The 16,840-nt window shown below is 38.2% G+C and overlaps 1 protein-coding gene across 2 annotated transcripts in view; it reads left to right on the top strand.

Moving 5' to 3' along the window:
* The window catches only part of VPS13B (vacuolar protein sorting 13 homolog B), a 316,205-nt gene that overhangs the window by 288,028 nt on the left and 11,337 nt on the right, over window positions 1–16,840 (top strand). For both annotated transcript variants that reach the window (XM_070940432.1, XM_070940433.1), the window contains exons 54-57: window positions 5,708–5,823; window positions 7,067–7,890; window positions 11,870–12,046; window positions 13,447–13,617. In XM_070940432.1, the coding sequence (XP_070796533.1) occupies window positions 5,708–5,823; window positions 7,067–7,890; window positions 11,870–12,046; window positions 13,447–13,617 (1,288 nt within the window). The remainder of the gene's footprint in view (window positions 1–5,707; window positions 5,824–7,066; window positions 7,891–11,869; window positions 12,047–13,446; window positions 13,618–16,840) is intronic.

Genomic DNA, 16,840 nt, shown 5'->3' with positions numbered 1-16,840 from the left:
TTTCAAAAAGCAAAAGATGATTCTTTGTTGAGTTGGGTAAATTCTTGTGCATCCATACTGGAATTATTTGGACTGGAGAACCTCTGAATCAGAGAAAGAAAGAAATGCATCACAATATAATATCAGATCATTAGCTGGCACAGTGTTTTAATAGGTAATTCTTAGAAGTGGCTTACAAGTGGTAATTCTTAGAAGTGAATATACAACTATTTATATGCGCTCCCACAGAGAGGGCCTCCTCGGGGTGCCATTAGCCAAACAATGTAGGCTGGTGACCCCCAGGGGGAGGGCCTTCTCTGTGAGGGCACCTACCCTCTGGAATCAGCTGCCCCCAGAGATAAGGAGAATCCAAGACCTCGGTGCCTTCCACCGTGCCCTTAAAACCTTCTTTTTCCAGCAAGCTGGGCTGGCCTAACACTTTTTAAAATGTTTTTAATTGTCTGTTATTGTTTTTAATCATGGGGCCAAATTTATATATATCTTTTTAATTGTATTTTAATGTTTGTATTTTATGTTTTTACTTGGCTGTTCACCACCCTGAGTCCTCAGGGAGAAGGACGGTATACAAATTTAAAAATAAAAAATAAAAATAAAATAAATTTATTTATTGGTTCAATTTATTTGCCACCCTTTTCCGGAGATTCAGAGCGACTTACAATGCATTAAGCAATAGCCTTCATACTTTTTGTATATACCTGCTTAGTAGGGCTTTCGTCCCCCCCTAAGCGGTGTTCTTTAATACAAAGTCAGCTGATTGCCCCCACAATCCGGGTCCTCATTTTACCTACCTTGAAAGGATGGAAGGCTGAGTCAACCTTGAGCCGGGTGAGATTTGAACTTGCAGTAATTGCAGGCAGCTGGTGTTACTTAACAGCACTTTAGTCTGCTGCGCCACCAAGGCTCTTTCACCATGTCTTTCAATATGGCTGAGTATACTTTCATGCAAATGTTTAGCCAAATGCTCTGCCTTTGCTAGAAGTTAAAAGCCAGTGTAGACAATTATTCTTATGGAGGGAAGATGGACCCTATGAATTAACTCTTTGTTGTTAGTTGCGAAGTCCTCTCCGACCCATTGAGACCCCATGGACAAAGTTCCTCCAGGCCTTCCTGTCCTCTACCATCCTTTGGAGTCCATTTAAGCTCACACCTATTGCTTCAGTGACTCCATCCAGCCACCTCATTCTCTGTTGTCCCTTTCTTCTTTTGCCCTCAATCTTTCCCAGCATTAGGCTCTTCTTCAGTGAGTCCTTCCTTCTCATTAGGTGGCCAAAATATTTGAGTTTCATCTTCAGGATCTGGCCTTCTAAAGAGCAATCAAGGTTGCTCTCCTCTAGGACTGACCGGTTTGATCACCTTGAAGTCCAAGGAACTCACAGGAGGCTTCTCCAGCACCATAGTTTAAAGGCCGCAATTCTTTGTCGCTCAGCCTTTCTTATGGTCCAGCTTTCACAGCTGTACATTGCAACTGGAAAACCATAGCCTTGACTATATGCACTTTTGTTGGCAGGGTGATGTCTCTGCTTTTTAGTATGCTTCCTAGATTTGCCATAGCTTTCCTCCCCAGGAGCAAGCGTCTTTTAATTTCTTGGCTGCAGTCCCCATCTGCGGTGATCTTGGAGCCCAGGAAAATATAATCTGTCACTACCTCCATTTCTTCCCCGTCTGTTTGCAAGGAATTGAGAGGGCCAGATGCCATGATCTTAGTTTTCTTAATATGGAGTTTCAAGCTAACTTTTGCACTCTCCTTCTTTTTTATTTTTTTATTTTTTTTTTTATTTTTAATTTGATTTATATGCCGCCCTTCTCCGGAGACTCAGGGCGGTTTACAGTGCATTCTTCACCCACATCAAGAGGCTCTTTAGTTTCTCTTCGCTTTCTGCCATTAGAATGGTATCATCTGCATATCTGAGGTTGTTGATGTTTCTCCCGGCAATCTTTATTCCAACTTTTGATTCATCTAGCCCTGTGGCCACTATTGAGTTTTCCAAATTTGCTGGCAAATTGAGTGTAGCACTTTTACTGCATCGTCTTTTAAGATTTTGAATAGCTCAGCTGGAATATTGTCTCCTCCACTAGCTTAGTTGTTATTCAGATTTCCTAAGGCCCATTTGACTTCACATTCTAGGATGTCTGTCTCGAAGTCAGTGACCACCCCATCATGGTTATCAGGGATGTTAAGCTCATTCTTGTATAGTTCTTCTGTGTAATTTTGCCACCTCTTCTTAATCTCTTCTGCCTCTGTTAGGTCCCTGCCATTTTGATCCTTTATCATGCCCATCTTTGCATGAAACATTCCGTTCATATCTCCAGTTTTCTTGAAGAGATCTCTGGTCCTCCCTATTCTATTGTTTTCTTCTATTTCTTTGCACTGTTTATTTAAGAATGCATTCTTATCTCTTTTAGCTATTCTCTGGATTTCTGCATTCAACTGGGTGTATCTTCCTCTTTCTCCCTTGCCTTTTGCTTCCCTTCTTTTCTCAGCTATTTGCAAAGCTTCCTCAGACAATCATTTTGCTTTCTTGCCTTTCTTTTTCTTTGGGATGGTTTTAGTTGCTATCTCATGTACAATGTTGCGAACCTCCGTCCATAGTTCTTCAGGCACTCTGTCTATCACATCTAATTCCTTAAATCTATTTGTCACCTCTACTGTATATTGATCAGGGATATGATTTAGTTCATACCTGAGTGGTCTAGTGCTTTTCCCTACTTTCTTTAATTTAAGCCTAAATTTTGCAACGAGAAGCTCATGATCTGAGCCATAGTCAGCTCCTGGTCTTGTTTTTATTAACTGTATGGAACCTCTCCATCTTTGGCTGCAGAGCACATAATCAATCTGATTTCTGTGTTGACTGTCTGGTGATGTTCATGTGTAGAGTCTTCTCTTGGGTTGTTGGAAAAGAGTGTTTGCTATGACCATCGTATTATCTTGACAGAATTCTATCAGCCTGTGCCCTGCTTCATTTATTACTCCAGGGCCAAACTTGCCTGTTATTCCAGTTATCTTTTGGCTTCCTACTTTAGCATTCCAATCCCCCATGTTGATAAGGACATAACTTTTTGGTGTTAATCTATAAGGTGCTGTAGAGCTTCATAGAACCGGTCAATTTCATCCTCTTCAGCACCAGTGATTGGGGCATAGACTTGGACTACTGTGATATTGAATGGTTTGCCTTGGATTCGAACTGAGATCATTCTGTCATTTGGGGGATTGTATCCCAGTATTGCTTTTCCTACTCTTTTATTGATTATGAAGGCTACTCCATTTCTTCTGAGGGATTCTTGCCCGCAGTAGTATACTTGATGGTCATCTGAATTAAATTTACTCATTCCTGTCCATTTTAGTTCGCTGATTCCTAAGATGTCGATGTTTAGTCTTGTTATCTCTTGTTTGATCACATCCAGCTTGCCTTGATTCATAGATCTTACATTCCAGGTTCCTATGGAGAAAAAAATCTTTACAGCATTGGACTTTCCTTTCACCACCATATGCATCCACAGCTGAGTGTCCCTTCGGCTTTGGCCCAGTCACTTCACTCTTTCTGGCGCTACTAGTACTAGCCCTCTGCTCTTCCCCAGTAGCACATTGGACACCTTCCAACCTGAGGGGCTCATCTTCCAGCGTCATAACTTTTTTCCTTTTGGTATTGTCCATGGGGTTTTCATGGCAGATATTGGAATGGGTTGCCATTTCCTTCTCCAGTAGATCATGTTTTGTCAGAATTCTCTGCTATGACCTGTCTGTCTTGGGTGGCCCTGCATGGCATAGCTCATAGCTTCATTGAGCTACGCAAGCCCCTTCGCCACGACAAGGCAGTAATCCATGAAGAGGATGAATTAACTCTAACTGTTATTTATATTTTCTTAGAAACAGTCATTATCTCTTCTATTTCAGAAAGTGCTTCCTCAGTATTCTTTTTTTTTTTTTTTTTTCAAAAGTGATAACGGGATTCTCCCATTTGATATGTCTTTTGGTTTAATTTTTGTCTTCCTTCTTTAGACATTTTTGGATTTTTAGATCATATTCTAAACTTGAACATCTGATAACCTGGAGCAGTTTTCATTTTGTGGGATTGGAGAAGGTGGCCTGCTGTGGGGTGGAATCACATGTAGCGATGTGTCAGCAGCCAGAGTCGTAAGGAGCTGCATAGCTGAGCAGTGAGGGGCACATGCTCCCAACAAGTAGAGCTAGAAGAATTGTTTAACCAGAGATGTCTCTCATGATGCTTCCACAGCCAAATACAAAACTCAGAGAAGTTATGCCCTCCTGCAGGAGATTTCATGCTATGTCAGGAAGCATTTTGAGGAAAGAAGTCTTTTAAGAAGGATGAACACTTATTACTATTAAGTATTAATCAATTGGCCTAGTGGGACAGCCAGTTTGGCCTACTGGTTAAGGTGCTGGCCTAGAAACTAGGAGACTGTGAGTTCTTGCCTTAGGCATGAAAGCCAGCTGGGTGACTTTTGGCCAGTTATTCTCTCTCAGCCCAATGTGCGTTACGGTGCTGTTGTTGTGGGGAAAATAGGAGGAGGAAGGAGGAAGGTATTTTGCCACCTTGAGTTACTTATAAAATAATAAAGATAGGATAAAAATCAAATAAATAAATAATGTTCAAGTGAACTTTTTCTCTTTATGGTGTAAGATGTTTCAGGTACATAACTTTTAACATACAATTAGTCCTTGACTTACACCGGTTGCTTAGCAACCATTAAAAATTACGATGGACCCCCAAAAGGGTACTTATGACTTGGTTTCAAAGTTTTAACGGCCAGTTGACCCTTGTAGTCACATGATCGCATTTTGGGTGCTTGGCAATAGGCCAGCATTTATAACTCTTTACAGCATTCTGTGGTCACATAACCACGATTTATGACTTTTTAAAGCAAAAATCGGTGTTTACTTCCAGTTTCTGGCAAAACCTGCCTAACGCAAAAAATGGGTTCACTGAACAACTGTGGCATTTGCTTTACAACTGAACTGTGTTCACTTAATAACCACCATAAAAATGTCATTAAATCAGGCACATTAATAATCACAATTGGCATGACTTATGACCTTCATTCCTGGTAATATCATAAGTTGAGGACTACCTTTAGCTGTCTAGGCCATAACATTCCTGAGGGAATACATGTTCTTGTAGTGTGGTGTTTTGTGGGCAAGGGAAACAAAAATGTATCAACGGATATGATGAATGAAGATACATCTGAACGAAGCATCATTATTGCCTGCATGCAAGCAAGGAGTTATGCTCATCAGGGATAATTGGTAATATTTTTGTAATTGGGGATAGAGATATAAACTCCCCTTATTTGTGCAAAAAACATACACACTGTAAGCTTTTATAGTTTGGAGAAAGCCTTGGAAGTATCTGGTGTTCATAATTTTGGAATAATGTATCTAAGTAAGACAAATTCAACAATAAAATATGGGGGAGGATTTAAAAAACGAAGTCCTCATGTTCTGGACTTTATTTTCATTCAATTTTGGAGAATCCACTTTTTGAATTATTTCCAATTTTTGTCTAACATTGTAGGTCTCTTATTTAGTTTGATGCTGAATATTACTAAATGTTGCCATTTTCAAACACTTGTTTCCATTATAGTTGTACAGATGTCACTCTGGAGTAAATAATTCCAAACAGCGTCAATTTTAATGAATCAAGGCAGAGCCACTTTTGTTAGATTTCTAAGTACTATTTATTTTTCGCAGATTGTATTTTTAACTGGGTTTGGCTACCTTTATGTGGATATTGCTCATCAATGCGGAACAGTAATAATCACTTTAGCACCTGAAGGAAAGCCAGGACACCAAGACAGTTTGATCAGGTATGTTAAAACTGCTCGGAAAGAAAATTGTTCTGGGTAGCTGTTTAGCCCTCTAGGTGTGAAGTGACTTATTAAAACTAGCACAACTATTTGTTTTGTCTGGTGTCACACAGCATATGTGTGGCGTATGTTTAGACCACATGTTAACATTTTGTATATCATTGTAAGGCATGACAATTTAACATCTGAGGTCATGTCACCAAAGGATAAACATGAAGTGCCTGTTATAATAAACAAAACTCAGGGAAGACACACATTTCAAGTTTATTGGCCAGATCAGCAAACCTTTCTTGCACATAACTCCCATTGAGATCTGTGGGAGTTCTCATTCATGATGCAGGACAGAAGAATGGTCCAATACAGACTTTGTAGTTGATCATCTTTATTGCACTGCCTTGGTGCCCCCAAACTGCAAAATCTCTGTTGTGAGGTTTATAATGTCACCTATTTATATCTGCCAGAGTGCTTGACTGTATTATTTGGCATCAAGAGAGCAGAGAAATTTTATTGCAGGCTTGGTTTGTGTAGTTTTCAAGGATCCTATAATTAGGAATCATCATGAAATGAAGTATCAGTATTTACTGGTTCATTTGCAGTTAAACTTGGCCAAAGATTAGCTAAGACTATGAATCAAGCCAGCCTATCATCAGTTTAAAATAGTGATGGTGATTTAACACAGGAAAATGCTGCTTTCATAATGTGACATTAATGATCCATAATAGAAACTATCCATATTTATTTATTGTTTATTTATTAATCAAATTTATATGGTTGCCCATCTCATGGAAAGTGACTCTAGATGGTATACAACAATTCAATAAAACAGTAGATATATAAAACAATCATAAGCCTATTATGTAATAATTATTTTAAAAACTATAAAGACAAAGCTAAAACAAAAAGAAAATACTTAGTATATGGAGGGTTTGTCAAACAGCCCAAGATATAACAAGATGTGGGGATATTTTCCACTGATTGATTTACTTGCCACTACATTACAAATACAACTGAAAATTACTGTGCATAAAATGTTGCAAGGAAGTTTAAACATAACATTACATTAAGAATTCAAGTATTCATGTATGTTAAATGGGTAGGAAAGGTATAGCTTGGCACATATAATTGTTATCTGTTTGCATGAGTTGACCAGAGCCTCAAGTTCAGTTCATAACAATTGCATATACATTTTATTTTTTTACTTGAAACTGGAGGAATCTTTACAAAGCTGTTTTCTCTTATACAGAAGCCAGGAGCAAAGCCTTGTGTTTAAGTTGTTTATTAACCAGCTGAGCCTCACAGTATATGATGACATCACGAATCCTAAAGTATCATCAGAACTTCTGAGATTCACAATAGACTACATTTATCTTAATATGGTTCCAGTTGCTAGCTACCTTAGACCTCTCTTTCACAAATTTCAAGAAGAGACCACCAGTGGCCTTCAGCAGTTTTATACCCTCCAGATCTACTGTGGAGACTTTCAGCTGGACAATCAGCTTTACAACAAGTCCAATTTTCATTTTCCAGTGGTGTTGTGCCAGGGAGAAAAAAATGAAAACATTCAGTGGGCTAAAGTCCATAACCTTACACTTTCCAGTAAAGACCTGGAAGAATGTAACCAGAATGCATTTGTAAAACTTTGCGTCACTTTGTCAAAAGAGCAGAATTTATTATTTCATGCGAATGACCTCAATTTTGAATTGAAACCAGCCAGGTTGTATGTGGAAGACACCTTTGTGTATTACATTAAGACTTTATTTGAGACCTATCTTCCAGACAGCAGAAGCGTTTGTCGTTCCGCAAAAGCATTAACTGTTAGCCAGGCATTGCCAGAACAGGTGAGGCAACACGCGAACACTTTAGTCAATCCAGTGAAGTTAAGGAAGCTGGCCATCCAGCCAGTAAACCTCTTGGTGAGCATCCATGCTTCGCTGAAGATCTATATTGCTTCGGATCATACTCCTCTCTCCTTTTCTGTGTTCGAACGAGGACCCCTTTTTACAACTGCCAGGCAACTTATTCATGCCCTAGCCATGCATTATGCTGCAGGAGCATTATTTCGAGCAGGTATGTTTTTTTTTTTTAATAGTTGTACACATTTTTGTAGATTAGGTTTACAATGTATTATTGGCTGCATTTCTGAAAGACCCCAATAGACATTATGCTTTGCCCTGCACTGATGACCAAAAACCATATGTTGTCTTTTAGAGATACCTGTTTCTTTCTTTGAGAGAGAGAGAGAGAAAATCAGTCTGGCAGGACCTTTTCCAACTAACAAGTTTTATTAAAAGGCATAAGCTTTCATCAGCTGCAGCTCATTTCATCAGATGCGAGTTAAGTTGAGGAATGACCGTAGCTTAATCATTATGAGGTTCCAGAAAGTGTAGCTATGGCTACAAAGTACTTAGAATTAACTTCCATTCTTACTCACGGAGATGTTATTTTAAATATTAGGTGGGCTAGATTGAAAACATTCTGGAAAAAGGGGGAGGCAACCAAACTATTTCCATGCTGTTGCTAAGAAAAAATGTATTATCTATTCAGATAGCAGACATTGGGAGGGTTTACTTTTTATTGTCAGCATGCCTATTGCTCCGCAGCTGCAAAGTAGCAATCTTGTCTGAAAGAATATTGTCTTTAAAACTTCCATCTGAAAATGAGAAGAAAATTTAGTAATATTAAACAGCAAAAATGATTTGGACTTTTATGGGATATGGTCACAAGCCTTGACACAAAGAGAGAGACGATTCTACATTCTGATTGTCTCTTTGCTGGGCTAGCCAGCCACTCAAGTCGAAATCCCAAACCATTTCTTAACATGATCTCACAAAAGGAGTTTTTTTCGTGGCATTATTCAATTCATCTCTGTACATTTGAAGCAAATTAGGCCATTGAAAACTGTGTTCTTGTTCAGTTTCTCTTTGTCTGCCGTTTATGATTAGCAATCTGTCTTCCTTCACAGAATCCTCACACTAGACTGGCATGCAGATGTTTATTGTCCTTTGATCTGAGGAGCGTGTTTGTTTTGCTGATTCTTTGCCATCCAAGATCAATACTGAACAGACAATCTTTTAGATGAATGGATAGCTTGTCTTGCTTCCATACCTGCACATTCACAAAATGACTCAATCCCCGTAGCACATTTTTATAGACAAGTATATGCATTGCATTGAAACAATTATTTTTCTCCATTCCAATTGCTGTGACCTAGATCATTCTGATGTGTGCTCCTGTCAGCGACTATGCAAATGGGTGTCAGTGGAAGAGCTAATTTTATATACATCCAGAGGCCCTGTAAATGCTGCAGGACACATACAGATTGGTCTGAGGAGTCCTTTGTGTTCTCTGAGTTTGGTTGTTTTCTTGCAGACATTTCATTATCCAAACTAGGTTATCTACCGGTAGTATGGGTAATAACATCTCTGCAAGAACACAACCAAGCATAGAGAGCACCAGATATTCCCCTTATTGGTGCCAGTTTGATCTGTTTATAAGAACAGATGAACTCATACATTTTTTGAATTGCTAGATGAGCAAACCATAGAAATGATCCATTGTTCACACCTGTCTTGCATGCATACCGTGTTTCCCCGAAAATAATTACATTTTTTTGAACCTCGAAATAAGTGCTTGGCCTTATTTTCAGGGAGGTCTTATTATTTTGGGGCATGTGGAGCAAGATGGGGCTCCTCTTGCCATCTTACCTGATTTCCAGCTCTGCGTTTAAATATTTTGGGGGTGAGCTTATTTTCAGGAGGAGGCTTATTTTAGCGCATGTGCTCAAAAGCCCGATTGGGCTTATTATCAGGGGATGTCTTCTTTTCGGGGAAACAGGGTAGACTCCCAGAATTATTTCTAATTCAGAAGGCATAGACAGCAGGAGTGGGGAAAGTCGACTTCTGAGGTCTTAAAAGTCAGAATGGAGAGTGCTTGAACTGAAGAAAACAAAAAACAAATAATCTATGGATATTGTTTTCTTCCTTTCAATTGTGTCCACTTCTTAGACTGCCTGAACATGTCCCTGCAGTTTTCTTGGCAAAAGAACTGATAATTCATTCAGCTCTGCCATCCCTAAGGAATTCTTTCCTTGGGAAAACTCCATAAAATGTGAGCTTACATTATAAGTTATCTCAGGTACAAAAACATTCAAAACATTGAAAACGTTATACTTACTACCGGCATAAATGTTTATAGTACTCTTCCATAAAAACCTTGGACTGAAGACAGTTATTGTCTGACTTAATGAGCCAGCATGAAAATATGATCAACTAAGTGATCTGAAAGATGGGACCCTGGGTTAGAAGGTTTGGTATCCATGCAAATTTGAGTATGAATGCACATCCAGTATATTTTCTGAAAATAATATCTTGGTGGCATATAGCCATTTGGAATAATAGCTGATGGCACCATTGCTTGTTTGGAATTCTGAGAGTATTTGCAAGAAGACAAGGTTGGGAGTATTGTTTAAATAGTGTTTACTTTGCTTGTGTAATGCACTGGAAGGTTGTTTGTTTCTTGTTGGATATAGGCAAATAATTGAAGTAGAAAATGCAGTACCACCCTAAAGGTGGTCAAACAAGTTATCTCTTTTATTTGCTTTTGTGGGTAGGTTTATTCAGTTATTGAGACTCACTGAAAAGTTTCAGGAAGAAGCACACTCTTGATGTATCAGGAATTGGAAAAGGAAAAGAAATGCAAAACAATTAGTTCCATAACATTTACTGCAGAATCAAAGGAACAGCTTTTGTCAGAGTGGACTCTTAACTATTGTAGCTTATGTGGGTTGTTTTTTTTTTAAGTTGTCTTAAAAATAACGGAATGAAAAATCAGAATGTTGAAACACTATTTTTTCTTATTGGCTTGAAAGTCACTTGGTATATCAAATTATTAGACTTTTCTATAACCTTGTAAGTTGATCAGTATAATAAAGCCTTCTCTTCTCACTCTGGAATGTTTTTCTATCATAAGTTGTAGAAATACTGCATTAATTGAAAAGAACTGGCAGGAGAAATTGTCCTGATTAATTGTCCATCCGTTGTGGCTGCTCAGCTGATGATAACAAGCCTGGACAGCTAGTCATGCCTCCAGGCAGGTGTGAAACTAGGCTCTTCTACTTTGACAGGAGCCTCTTTGCAATGCCCTGACTACAGAAAGTCTCCTAGGCTTGGTGGCCTTCTGGTCCTTCTGCCTTCAGAACTAGCATTGCTGGAACGTGCTCAGAGTCAGGCTCCCTGCCAAAGCAACCGTAACTTTGTGTAAGAAACTAAATCTTGGAAATTCCTCCACCCTCAAGCTCTTGTGGGGAACTTAAAAGGATCCTCCCTCTGAGTAATTTAATCAGCATGCAAATGCCATTTCTGTTTACACAGTTATGTTGAGCAAGAAGTCATTTATCTGGCCATAACTAGAACTCCACAGGAAAGTGATCAGCACAGAGCTGTTGGGTGGATTAAAATAATTCCCTGTGCTTGTCAAAAACCTGCATCCCCTTTCCCAACACCCCATCAAGCAGCTGACCTTCACGCTCGCCCCCAAGGCGGGACAGTGTGTCACTGTAAACTAGCTGTCACGACTCTTCGGCTGCGTAGACGTGAAATAACAAAGTCGCTTGGGGAGATGTAAAGCCTCCAAAGCAAAATAAGCCCCTGGTCCTATCACTCCCGGTGCTCTTTAACTGCAGTACCCATCTCTCCTCACATAGCTTTAGCAGAAATACAGGAGGCTTATGGAAGGAAGTCATTTGAAAGTTATTTGCGTTTTTGCCAAAGAGATTTCTTTGATTTAGAAAGCATGAAAGATTGCCATGACTGAATCTGTAGTGGATGAGCTATTTCCCGTGTTTTTCTCAAAGGAAGTTTATGATGTGATAAATTTCAGTGTTTAAAAAAATGGGGGGGGGCCGAGGGGATGAGAGTTAGGGGGTTTTATTCCCCTTCTTCTTCTTCTCTTTTTACTTAACTGCAGCTTCTGTGAAGTTAGCGTGAGCCTCAACACACATACACACACACATATATATATATATATTTAACCATGCCTTCTTTTGCAGGATGGGTTGTTGGATCTCTGGAAATTCTCGGCAGCCCAGCCAGTTTGGTGAGAAGCGTTGGGAATGGGATTGCAGACTTCTTCAGGCTTCCTTATGAAGGACTCACCCGTGGTCCAGGAGCCTTTGTTAGTGGGGTTTCCAGAGGAACCACATCATTTGTAAAGCACATATCCAAAGGTATCTGTCTATCTTTTCCTTCTAATTCCACTGCATTCTCATCAGCAGGGAGCCTTAAAGGAAGGCATCAAACTTTTCAGATGAACTTGCTACTACCCTCAGCTTCCTTTAAGCTCCTTGAGTCTCAGTGAAAGGCATAGGTTGCTCTGCGTGTGTATTGGGGGGGGGGGAAGAACTTTTTCTATTCTGCTATTGTTTCTACTAGTGACTTAAGCTTTCCCACATGACCATTTTGTAATGCAGTAACTGAGGAGAAACGTTAAAGAAGTTCTGCAGTGCTTCAGAAATCTTACACCACATTGCCTCATCATATCTAGTTGAAAAGATAATAATAGACACCGTTATTAAATATTGCTGAACACATTTGTAAAAGCAAGCACACATCTGGCTTTCCCTGGATTTCTGTACAGACATAGCGCCATCTCGTGGCTTCCTTAGGCCAGCTGGAAAATAGAAAAGATTCAAAGACGGGAAAACTGCTAGTTTGCCAGCAGTTCAAAGCACCGTCAGATTATCTCCACGTAGTACTATTGTTTGCTGAACCTTCGTTACCTGGTTGCTTCTTGATTTAGGATACAGTTTAAACAATCTTTTCATAGCCAGACAAAATCATGCTTATTTCTCCTATGGCCTGGATGTGGAAAAAATTTTTGAAAGTGGAAATTCTCCTCTTGAAAACCGGGGTGGGTGGGGGGGAAGCTAAGAATTTTACTTAGTTCCCTGGAGTCCATTATAGATTGCCACATTGCCAATCCCAGTTTAAGTTTTGTTGTATCATGGTTAACAGGAGGCTTCATAATAAAAGCTACTGAGTAGATTAAGAATTGGGGGCATTTATTATTGGTAATGTTTATTAATATAGTAGTATCATTTATTATTAGTGTAACATACCATTTTTATGTGTTATGGATCTTGATTGTAGTAGTTTCCATTATTTTTAAACAAAATACAGATAGTCCTTGACTTGTGACCACAGTTGGCCCAAAATTGCTGACGCTAGGTGAGACATTTGATAAATGAATTTTGCCCCATTTTACAATTTCTTGCCACAGTTGTTAAGTGAATACTGAAGCTCCTTAAGTTAGTAATGTGGTTGTTAAGTGAATTTGGCTTCCCCATTGCCTTTGCTTGTCAGAAGGTCACAAAAGGTGACCACACGACCCCGGGACACCGCAACTGTCATAAATATGAGGCAGTTCCCAGGCATTTGAATTTTGAACACATGACTAGAGGGGTGCCACCATAGTCGTAAGTGTGAAAAACTTTTAAATCACTTTTTTTTCCAGTGCTGTAACTTTGAATGGACACTAAACGAACTGTTGTAACTCAAGGACTATCTGTAATAACATCTCTTGCCCTTTCCAAATTAACTGGGCATTTACTCATCGGTTTGCCTTCAGGTACACTAACATCCATTACCAACCTAGCAACAAGCCTGGCACGAAATATGGATAGGCTTTCCCTGGACGAGGAGCATTACAATCGGCAAGAAGAATGGAGAAGGCAGCTGCCAGAAAATCTGGGAGAAGGACTAAGACAAGGCCTTTCCCGGTTGGGCATCAGCCTTCTGGGTAAGACAACCTCTTTGGTCTTCATTATGTTCAGCATTTGGGAAAATGGGATCTGGAAATACCTGCAGGGTGGATATGTTTATGCGGTCTTTTCCTTTTGCCAACTTGAGTACAACTTTTTTGAGTGCAGTTTCCAATTCCAGATTCTTCCTTGAGTGAGGGCAAAAAAGTAGGGCGTGAGAGATGGCAGAAGCAAGATCTATGTGCCCCATAGTGTAGATATTGCAGTCTCAGCTAGGCAAAATACAGTTCCTCCACTATTCTCAATTCCTCTAGTTTTTCCCATTTAACCGAAAGTGAGTTATATATTCCCACCTCGGTGGGGATAAGAAAATTCATTTGAAATGAACGCTTGTGTCAGAGGTAGCCACTGCCAAGTGGAAGGAACCGAGGCTGGGCAAGCAAAGCACAGTTAGAAAGTAAGGCTGTTGCCTTGGACAGCAGTAAGTTATGTTCTCAACTGTGATGGGATCCTCCCCGGGGGACCCAGAGTGTGCTTTGGGATGGGAGGAAGCACATACATTATTTTCCTGTATTATTTGATTTCCTTTCCCTAGCCAGGCCCTGGATAGGCTGATTATTCCTGGCAAGGAATTCTCCCTGAATCATATCAGTCTTGCAGGAATGACTGCCTCTCCCCCCACTTCACCCACCCCATTCCCCCCACACCCCACACCCCATCTCATCATCCTAATCTAATCTGAGAAAAAAGAGGGCTCAGAAAAAGCTCTGGTTTCTTATAATTATGAGTTTCTATAACCTTGGAGGGGAACAGAGACAGGATGTTTTAGCCATCTGGTAAGACCGATGCTAGAGGAAGGCTCCGTTTCACAGAGCTGTATATGTAAGCAGCAACGGCATGTGAATTATACGCACTTGGGGAACAGATTATTTAAGGGGGAATCACAGAGTAATCTAATTCAGAAGGAAAGCAGGTTCACAACAATGACTGCTGGAGGCCAAGACTCCAAATCTTGGAGAGTTTATATAGAAATGGATTTTGTTCAGCCTCTGGCTTTAACTTGTTACTCCCCCATGTTGCTCCCAGTATGGACTGAGTAGATCATACTAGAGCCTCTTGCTTAGCTAACCAGCAAAACAGCTTGTCCTGGGCAAGGAATGCTCTGTTCAGTATCCCTGCAACAAAGCAAGTTTATTAACACAATTCACTGAAAGTGAACGGAGATGAACACCCATTTAAAAATCAACATCAAAAGGCCACCAGAAACAACCTGCCCCAAACTAAAGGCTACTGAAGAATAATACTTAAATCTGCATTATATTGTTTTAATTGCATGTGTTATGTAGTAGGCTTGTGGAGGAGATCTTTTGGATCTTTTAATTATGCAAGTGAAGACTTTGCAACACATGAGAGTGTGCACAAAGCACCTGTATCTGAATCATTAAAAGGAGCTGTTTTGGGGGAGGGGGGGTGTAGGGGGACTTGTGCAGCATCTGTGGGGACCAATCCTGGCTGTCTTGCAATGTCCATTCATGCAAAGCAACTTACTTTCCCTTAATATCTTGTAAATAGTAGAAAGACACAAGAGTTCCATATTTTTTTTTCCTTTCAGTGAAAAGTAATAGTGTTGTTTTCTGAAATTCCCATTGCTTCACAGCGCTTCAGTTTGCTCGATTATAAAACATCTGGGGGCACCAAGTTGGGGAAGGTTAACTTAGATGCTTGTTTTTGTTTGAAAACAAGTTCAAATATCACATAAACATTGATGAAAAATATTTCTTCAGAAGAAGATGACACATTTGTGCCAATTTAATTAACCACTATATAGACATTTCTAAAAGGAAAGCAGGATTTAGAATTGTGAAAGAAGAATGTACACAGACCTTGTTTTACTAGCCAAAAAAAATCACAAATATGTATTGCTTGACAAATGCTTTCATGGGATTATGAGACCACACTGTCACCCTGGGAGATCAAAGTGACTAGAAATAAGCAAACATAAAAGTTCAGAAGAATCTTGTTTGAAAAGATTTTTTTTCTGTTTCTTAAAAAAATCCTTCCCTTGTAATTCAATAACAATATAATATAATATAATATAATATAATATAATATAATATAATATAATATAATATAATATAATATAATATAATATAATATAATATAATATAATATAATATAATATAATATAATATAGTAATGTAATGTAATGTAATGTAATGTAATGTAATATAATATAATATAATAATAATATAATATAATATAATATAATATAATATAATATAATATAATATAATATAATATAATATAATAATATAATAATATAATATAATAATATAATATTATACAATATAATACAATACAGTACAGTAATATTATATTATATTATATTATATTATATTATATTATATTATATTATATTATATTATATTATATTATATTATATTATATTACATTATATTACATTATATTATATTATATTATAATATTATAATATTATAATATTATAATATTATAATATTATAATATAATGTAATATAATGTAATATAATGTAATATAATATAATATTACTGTACTGTATTGTATTATATTGTATTGATTAGATTAGATTAGAATAGATTAGAATAGATTAGAATAGATTAGATTAGATTATAATAATTCACTAAATTTATGTAGCTGTCCATGTCACCAGAAGTGACTCAGGGCAGCATACAACAATCAAATAAAATAAATAATATAAAAACAATCATTGTAAAAATAGGCAATCATTATTAAAAGTTAAAATATTTCTTAAAAAGTAAAGTACATAAACCATAAGTAGAGAGAGTAAATATTGCAAGTATTTATCATCTGTAATAAGGGAGCTACCTTAAAATGTTGCCAGTTCCTTGGGATCCCCAAGCCTAGTGACATGACCAGGTCTGGCATGACTTCCTGAATATTAACAGGGACATAACCTGACTTCTTGGGGGGAGGGGGTTGTTTCTTATGATGGACAATTTCATGGCTTCCTATTTTACCCTTCAATAGGACATTCTTATGATATTGTATATTATTTCCATAATGTACATTGTACTAACATTATAAGGAAGGGACCCATTAGAGGTACTTCACATTTTTAAAATCTTAGTTTGACCTACACATGACAATGTCATAATATGATTTGTTTCTTCATATAGAATGATGTGTGAATGGACCACTAAACAATTTTTTAAATAAGAATTTGTACCTTTCTAGTTTATGCCTGTTTTATTCTTATGCTC

This window comes from Pituophis catenifer, unplaced genomic scaffold (assembly GCF_029215685.1).
Source record: "Pituophis catenifer annectens isolate HBS135680 unplaced genomic scaffold, rPitCat1.0.hap2 SCAF_3, whole genome shotgun sequence".
In the NCBI taxonomy this organism is placed as follows: domain Eukaryota; kingdom Metazoa; phylum Chordata; class Lepidosauria; order Squamata; family Colubridae; genus Pituophis; species Pituophis catenifer.
This window is presented reverse-complemented; position numbering and strand designations above follow the sequence as displayed.